Source organism: Nyctereutes procyonoides, unplaced genomic scaffold, assembly GCF_905146905.1.
Source record: "Nyctereutes procyonoides isolate TBG_1078 unplaced genomic scaffold, NYPRO_anot_genome, whole genome shotgun sequence".
NCBI lineage: Eukaryota > Metazoa > Chordata > Mammalia > Carnivora > Canidae > Nyctereutes > Nyctereutes procyonoides.
In genome coordinates this window covers 11,607,921-11,616,189 of record NW_026575048.1, presented here as the reverse complement: position 1 = coordinate 11,616,189, position 8,269 = coordinate 11,607,921, and the positions used below count along the sequence as shown (strand labels likewise).

The window sequence follows — 8,269 nt, the reverse complement described above, 5'->3', positions numbered from 1 at the left end:
AGCTTTAAGAATCTCAAAGACTTCGGGATGCCTGGGGGGGAATAAATCCGTTAAGTGTCCAACTTTTGGTTTCAGCTCAGGTCCTGATCTCATGGCACTGGTTTCCTCACTCAGTGGGGAGTCTGCTTGAAGATTCTCTCCCTCCCCCTTTCCACCCACTTACACACACAGGCCTACTCTTTCTCTCTAAAATAACCTTTTGAAAAAAATCTGATTCTGCGGTCACTTAACGTTCTTTTGGCTTATGGATACACAAACAAGGTGCAGAGGCTGCAAAGTGATTGGGGCCTGTAAAATGCAAAAGGACAGGGAAGTCCTTTGGAATGACAATTCTAAAAGGACTTTCAAAGTTTCATGATTTTCTAGTGTGGGGTGGGGGCAAGTGGAGAGACTGAACAGGATTCTCATGATTCTCAACACGCTCTGACCATCAGAGTCCAAAGCAGGATCGCCAACCTCAGAGCTTTATGGTTTATGGCTATAAACTGAGCTGAGGACCAGAGTTCTAATTCCCCACTGGCCTTTATACAATAACTGAAGCAGACAGGGACTCCTACGACCTGGATTCTCTCATCCCCACCTCTCACGAGCCAGGAGACCAAGACAAGCATTATCATCACTGACAAAGCAGAGGCCTTCTTCAGTTCAGAGCTGAATTTCTGATGAATGAAACCTCAGACACACGACCCTGTGCTACTTTTCACCCCAGAGATAGGTTATTTGTAAACTTTCTGTTAGAAGCTAAATGCCTCAGAAGCAAAGGTAACACCTCCTATTAGGGAAACTCAGAAATTCCTCCTAACTGAATTGTGCCTCCCTCCATCCCATTGACCCTGGCTGTCCTCCAGAGCCTGCAAAGGTTAATCCTGCTTCCACAGGGCAGATCAAATACTTGTGTGAAATCAACAGAGCTATACATGCCCCAGTGTCTCTCCTTAAGGGACAGGACACTTGATCTGGGTCACACAACTGTTGCTTCAAGGAGTTCTTTTTGTGCATAAGATCGAGCGCTTCTTCAGGGGAGGGACCAACTTCATTCTTTTTTATTCTGCTACAATGCCAAAATCAGAACCTTAAATCCTGGTGCATTCCGAAGAATATGTTCTTGGAGACAAGCTACATGAGCTTATAAAGCCATCCATCAACGGAATAAATATCACCAATATAGGCAGTTTCACAACCCCATGTCTTGATTCTACTTCTCACTCTAAAGAGCTGACCAAGACTGGTGTCTGAGCTTAATTCCTTTAAAAGGCCAACATATGAAAGTGCTTTGTAAATTAATGAATGCCAATTGTTATAACACAGAGTCACAAATACTGTCTCCATTCTGTGTAATCTGGAAGAAATACCTTCACCTTCCTAAACCGTTCCCTCCACACCGATGCAGTGGGAAGAGTGGCTCCTACCCAGCTGGGGCTGCACAGATATAAAAGGGCTGAGACATAAAAGGGCTGCCCAGGGAGCCCAAGGTCCCTCCAAAACTTCTGTACCACTTACACTAAGAGATAGAGGGGATAGAGTTTAGTGCTATTAAGGGGGGGGGGAAGTTGCATCATTTAATTGCTATTTATTTTCATAAACATGAGGTATTTCAAAGTGCTATAAGATGCAGCACTAAATATATACATTTTGAAGAAATTAAACACAGAACTTTGCATTTACCCAGTTCTATGCACCAAACATGAACAAATACATTAACAGGAAGAAACAGGCTAGGAAAAAGGCATATATATATAGTAAATTTCTTTACAAAAGTTTCTTAGTTCAAAAAGTGATAAAGTAATATCTACTCAAAACTTTCACAACTCATTTTCATACGAAAATATAAGTATCAAATTTAGTTATGTATCAGCATCATACTAAAGTATACAGGCAGTGTAAGAATTAGTACAGTACATAACAGAGATTAACAATATATTTGTATACAAAACATGCTCCTCAAACATTGAGGTATTACAGTACTTAGGTATGAACTTCCAGTCTAATACTGGCCGCGAAAGCCACCTCTCATTACCCAGGACGTATACAAAAGGCGGGTGTGTCAATGGTATTTACAGAAATGTTCCCCAGGGGTTATCAAATGGCAAACCCCTTCTGTGACATCTGCTGGAACTTAAGCACCATTTTAAAAAGGAATGACTTTTCTGTTGTTTGGAAACTTGGAACCAACAAGGTGACTTCAACAGCCCAGAGGCTCCCGACTGTCACGAACTTCGACCGCGGTCTCGGAGGGGACACGGAGGGGAAAGCGCGAAGGGCCACCCAGCATCCCATCAGGCCGGCCCTCTCCGGAGGTCCTGCTCCCCACCCAGATCCAAACTCGACGGGGGAGGGGGGGACCGATTTGAAAGTAAACCAACATTCTTAATGTCAACACAATGTTTGTTTTAAAAAAAAAAAAAATCAAAATGTGCAAAGTGGCAGAGTGACTGTCCGGTTCCGAGAGACGTTTAGCAAGTCCGCGCGTGTTCAATTTTCTTTAGCAACTGCTGCTGTCTTGCCTGCAACTTCTCCTTCTCCAGCAAAAGCTGCTGCTCCTCGGCCTGCAGGGAGTGGACGTACTCGGTGGCCTTTTTCAAAATGACCACTTTGGCGGCCTTCTCGTTCTTCACCAGCTCTGGCACGTGGTCCCTGAGCGTGAGGAAGCTGGAGCGCAGGTCATTTCGGCGCTGGCGTTCCAGAATGTTGTGGTTGCGGCGCCGCTCGCTGTCCTCCGAGTCGGAGTTGCGGGGACTCAAGCTCTTGGCCTTCGGGGGGATGACACTCTTGAGGGGGCGGGGCGATGCTTCGCTCTTGATCTTCTTCTGGGGTGGCACATCCTCGCTCTCCACGTACGGAGAGGGGGCGGCGTAGTTGTGCTGCTGGTGGATGGGGACACAGCGTTTGAGGATCAGCTCACCCGACTGCGCCCTCCCCGGGCCCAGGGCGGCGTTCTTGGGGCGCACAGTGATGGTGAAGGTGGTGACCGCCTTGCTGTGGGAGGAGGACCGCCGCTTCTCCACGGTCACCACGTCAATTTCCTCCTCCTCGTCTTCCTCTTCGTCATCTTCGTCATCTGGGAACGAGATGGGAGTCATTCTTTTGGTCAGACACACAGGGACTCACCCCGACCTCTACCATCTCTTAGGGCAGGTGCCAGCCCGGCTAGCAAGCATCGCCAATCCGCCCGCACAGATGTGGACAGGATGCTACGGGTCGGCTCGGAAATGAAGTACATCTGGAAATTCCACCTTGCCCACACTCCTAGACCTTTCAGCCTCCGCGCAAGACTTCAGCAGGTGGCAACAACATCAGCCTAGGCTTGGGGGTTGGGAAGAATCGGACTCCATCACAAACACACACACTAGTTATGGGACCCCGGGCGAGTTAATTTAAACTTGAAGCCTCGGTTTCAATGGGGATAATATAGCGCAGGCTTCTGGAGTTGGACAGGTAACACGTAAAGAACCAGGCCTCGCAGGTAGACGCTCAGCAAACGGTAAGCTCTGCTCGTCACTAGTTTTTCCCAGAGACTCGCTCGCATTTCTATCTCCACACCTCAACACGGAGGATCCCCATTTTAGGAGCCTCGCTTAGCCACTGACACATAGTTGAATTTGATCTCAAGTCCTCAAGCGTGAAGGGCAGTTTAACGGACTAAGGCAGAAAAATAATCTGCCTGCCGTAAACCCGAGTTCCACGCAGTAAGCAGGTGTTCATCTAACAAAGACCAAATCCTAACCACGAAGTCAGAATCCACAGGAACTCTGAACCCCAAAGTGGGGGCGCCTCTTCCCCAGAGTCCCCGGCAAGAACAGTAACCAAAAAACCTGTCTGTCGCGTCCTGTCTGCATTCCCGCCCCCCGCCCCCCACCCCATCCCTCCTTTACAACCTCGCTGGCATCGAAAATTATTGTTTAAAACGCAAGCACGAAAATCAAAACACATCTTCTGCTTGATCTGAAGGGGGCCGGAAAGCTGAACAATTGTGGGATTTGTTCTAAAGCCGAAATGTGAGGCTGTTCCAGTCTGTGGGTCCCTTTAAGCCAATGTTTTGGTTTTCTGCCAAGAAGACAGCTGTTGGAAGGAAGTGCTTCCTCACCCAGAGCTGTCAAGGCACAGACATTAAAGGGACAGACCCGATTCCAACCGAAGGCTTATCACCAAGTTTCCTTCCAGGAGCCTCCGATGGATCCACCCTCGGCCCTCAAGGAAATTTAGGCTTTTCAGCCACCTGCCTTCTGAGAACCCTGGTTTTCAAGATCCCGTGGGGCCCCAGCTCCCGACTGCCAGCTCTAGGGCTATTCAAGTGTTTGGACAGAGTTCTTTACCTCCAAAGTCCCAGGCAAAGTGAGGGTTTTTTCAACCCAACCCAACCCAACCCAACCCAACCCTACCGTGTAAGGCAGACGTAGGCACACAATAGAAGCAATCGATGGGGGCTTCCAGGGTGTGTGCCTCCCCGGAGGGCCTAAGTGCCCGCCCTCACCGTGAAGGGCACCGGGTCACAAACCACCTACGTCCGCAATCAGTCCTGCAATCCTCGCCAGGGACAAAACCGGACCCAGTTCGCACTGCACCCCGCAAAGAGGCAAACCCCTTGAGAAGGGCCACAACCGCTGCTGTGCTTGCCACCAGCTCTTGGACGGGGGGAGGGTGCGCCCCGCACCCCCCAGGCCCCGCGGATCCTCCGCCCGCCCGCCGGCCAGCACACCGCCGCCTGCTGGCCACCGACCAGGAGCCAACAGCCGCCACCCACCGAGGGCGGGGAAGACGACCCAGGCTCGAGACAAATAAATAAAGAAAACCGGTAGTAGCCATCTGTGCTCCCCTACCTTCCTGCGCCCTCCAAGGGATTTTGCGCCGCCTTTGTGTCTCCTCCCCGCGTCTGCCCTCCCCTGACCCGGGAGGCAGCCCCCCCCCCACCCCCGTGCTAACAGGTTTCTGCCCCCAAAACGCAGCCCGGCGCCACCTCCTCACTGCTGCCCGGCCTTAGCCCCCCAACTTCTCCCAGTCGCATCCCTCAGACCCGCTGCAGCGCAGGGGCGCGGGGCGGGGCCGGCGACCGGCTCAGGCTGCCGCAGGGTGCGGGAACTTCGGCCAAGGTGCGACTGGGGGGACCGGTCCCTCCCGGCGGCTGCCGCTGCCCCTCTGCTCGTCATCCCGGGGCTCGGCCTGGAGGAACGCGACCCCCCGGCGCGCGCACCGCCTCCGAGGAGCCCCCCGCCCCCGCCCCCGCCAGACCCACCCGGAGTAACAAAGGGAGCGCGACTCCGGCTGCAGGGCCCCCGGGGGGCAGCAGCACGGGCCTCACCTGAGTCGCTCAGGGTGTCCTCTCCCGAGGTGCTGAGGGCCTTGTGGTCCCCGCCACTGGCCGGGCGGCCGCCGGGGCGCGGGGGCGCGGGCGCAGGGGCGCCGGCCGAGGCTGCGGCCCCCGAGGCCCCCGCGGCCCCCGCGGCAGGGGCCCCGGCCGGAGCGGCGGGCGCGGGCTCGCGCTTGTTCACCGGGAAGGGGAAGACGACGGCGGGATCCACGCACTCGGCGGCCGCGTGGGCGAGCTCGGCGGGCAGGGCGGCCCCGGCGCGACCCGCCCCCGCCCCCGCCGGCCCCGCCGCCCCCGCCGCCGCCGCCGCCGCCGCCGCGCAGTGCCCGCGGCCCGCAGGGCTGGCGGCGCCCGCTCCCGGGGCCGGGGCTGCGGGGCCGGCGGCCGGCGGCCCGCGGCCGTGCTGCAGCTTCTCGCTCACGGCGCGCTCCAGCTTCTCGCGCGCGGAGAAGCCGCTCCACATGCAGTCCTGCAGGATGACCGGGTTGGGGGTGAGGCCGCCCAGGCCCCCCAGGCCGAACGCGTCCTCCTCGGCCGGGTTGCCCCACAGGTCGGCCTCGGGCAGCAGCATCTCGGTGGCCCAGTTCGGGGGCTCGGGGCTGTGCTCCGGGAAGGCACGGCTGGGCGACAGCGGGGGCGTGGGCAGCAGCTCGAACTTCTTCCAGATGTCCTCCCCCGGGGGCGTCGAGTCGGGGCCGCCGAAGTAGAAGTCATCCTCGTCCGGGTAGAAGCAGGGCTGCAGCGAGTCGAACTCCAGGTCCGGGTTCTTGCAGATCATGCCCGGCATGGTGGACGCGGTGCAGCTCGGCATCGGCTCGCCTCCCGGCCGGCGAATGAGGGCTCCTTTCCGCTCCGCTCCTTTTAGTCAGGGGGGTGCTTCCTTCCCGTGGGGGGCGCGGAGGGCGGGGGCCCGCGCCAATCTCCGACACTGCAACCGACAGACACACCGGGAGAGGGTTGGCAAGCGGAGCCGACGTGGGGGGGGGGGCGGGGGCGGGGCGGGCAGCGGGCGCCCCCTCTCACCCGGCTCCTCGGCCTCCCCGACGAGCCCCCCCACTCCGCCTGGTGCTCCCGAAGGTGGAGGAAGTTCTGGCTCTCGCCCGCTCGCTCCCTCCCTCCCTCCTTTTGTGTACAAGCTGTCTACGACAGGGGTGGGAGGGGGCATGCAGATGCGGGGGGTGGTGGCGTGGCTCCGCAACTTTGGAAACTGCCATTTCATTCACACTCGGCAGCGCCGGGGGGGAGGGGGCTGCTCCGGGCTGCAGACTCCCAGCTCCCTCCAGCTCCCTCCAGCTCCCCGACAACCCACCCGGTTGCACCGCGGAGGTCCCGCTGCTCAGAGGAAGCCCCAGGGCCCCAACCCAGCTACCGGGAATGAGATCTCGAGTACCCTCAATCCCTCCTTTGTAAAAATTGCAACCTCGGGAGTGCAAAGGAGAGCGGGGGATTTAGGAAACTTTGCAAATGGAAAACGCCTTTCTCTTAGACCCAGACCGACGACGGGCACCCAACCCAAACCCACACACCGCCCCCCCCCGCCCCCCACGTCCCAAATTAGAGCAGACGCCCCCCAGCAGTCCGTCCGCTGCAGGGGAGTCCTGCCAAGAGCCTATTTTGAACCTCTCTAACCCCACCCCCCACTCTTCCGAGCCCCCAACGACGTCGTCTTCCTGGGAGAGGGGAGCGCCCGAACCCCAGTTCCCGGGAATGCTGCACCGTGGCCAGGAGAGCCGCGTCTCCAGGGGGCTGGAGCAGACGTGACCCAGATTGCCACCGCGGCGGCCTCGCCCTAGTCTCACCCCCCCACCCCCACCCCTTCTTCCTCCAGGGGCACCCTTCGGAGAACCTCAGCTTCGGGGTGGAGACGCGCCGGCTCCGCGTCAGCTCAAACACCGATACGCGTTCAGGAGAAGGGCGAATTTCTTCTCGATGAAGCCATTACACCACCCCCACCCCCCCGGGCAAAGGCTGTAAAAAGGATTAGGGCGGGTCTCTTCCACCCGGGGTGCCTTCGGGGCTGGAACTGGCTTTTCAGGGAAAACCCCGAGATGGTTTTGTTTCGGAAGCAGCAACAGTCCCCCGAGGATATTCGAGGATATTCGAGCGCCCGGTGCGCGAGCCGCGATCCCGTCCGGGGCTTGCCTTCCCGCCGCGCTCGCCGCCCGGGGCCGCGGGGCAGTTTGCAAACCGCCACCCCCCCCCCGCCCGCCCCCGCTCCTTACCTCCCGCCGGCTGCCGGGGATCCAGCGGCGGTCCTGCGCGGGGGTGTCCGGGTGGCCCGGGGGTGGTGGTCCTCGGGTGGCCGCGGCCCGTGCGCGCTTGCGCCCGGCTAGCGCTAGCTCGGCTCCAACCCAGTTCCCAGGAGCCCCCCGCATCCACCCAGCGCGTCCAGACAGATGACTGTCACTGGCTGCGCTTTGAAGCTCGGGGGATATTATTAACTGAAAAATCTGACACACCCGGGGGGCGGGGAGAGAAGGGGGCTGCGGCACAGACGAGGGGGAGGGAGAGAGGCAGAGGAAAGCGGCTTTACCCCGCCCTCTTGATTTCCATAAAAATCAGGGGAGGCGCCAAGGCTTTCGCGCCAAAAGCCACTTGCTTTTCTTCTTTGCAGAGAGGAGGCTGCAAAGCTGGGAAAGCCCGGGGTGTGCTCCTCCCTCGCTTTTAGACCCCCGGGCTTGCACCCGGCGCACTCTGCGAACCAGCTGCGCGCCGCGCGTTGCAATGCAGCACCCACCCCGCGGGCCTGGCAATTGCTTGGCATTAAATTTTTTTTTTTTTCCGGAGGGCTCCGGGGGTGTGTACGGGGGGCGGCGGGGGACGGGAGGGGGGTGGCGGGGGAAGCCGCGGCTCCTAACCCAGCCCCCGCCCCTGACGGCGTCTGTGTTCGGCTGAGCGCGACGCCGACGGGGAGGGGGCCCGGCGGTGGGGTTGCTGGGGTGTGATCCGGAGGGGAGGCGGCCG

The 8,269-nt window shown here is 58.6% G+C and overlaps 1 protein-coding gene across 1 annotated transcript; it reads right to left on the bottom strand.

Annotated features, from left to right (window-relative positions):
• Positions 1-1,546: 1,546 nt before the first annotated feature.
• On the bottom strand, positions 1,547-7,693 carry MYCN (MYCN proto-oncogene, bHLH transcription factor). Its single transcript, XM_055327665.1, has 3 exons — positions 7,528-7,693; positions 5,297-6,233; positions 1,547-3,058 (listed from the first exon to the last, which is right to left on the bottom strand). The coding sequence occupies exons 2-3, from the start codon at positions 6,114-6,116 to the stop codon at positions 2,454-2,456; spliced, it is 1,425 nt and encodes a 474-aa protein (XP_055183640.1). The 5' UTR covers positions 6,117-6,233; positions 7,528-7,693; the 3' UTR covers positions 1,547-2,453.
• Between the last annotated feature and the right edge of the window lie 576 nt (positions 7,694-8,269).

What these genes read in the sequence shown, in the direction of transcription:
- MYCN (XM_055327665.1), bottom strand. Translation starts at nt 6,116, where the DNA reads ATGCCGAGCTGCACCGCGTCCACCATGCCGGGCATGATCTGCAAGAAC. An exon ending in GGACACCCTGAGCGACTCAG is followed by an intron (nt 3,059 to 5,296) that starts GTGAGGCCCGTG and finishes TCTCGTTCCCAG; the next exon opens with ATGACGAAGATGACGAAGAG.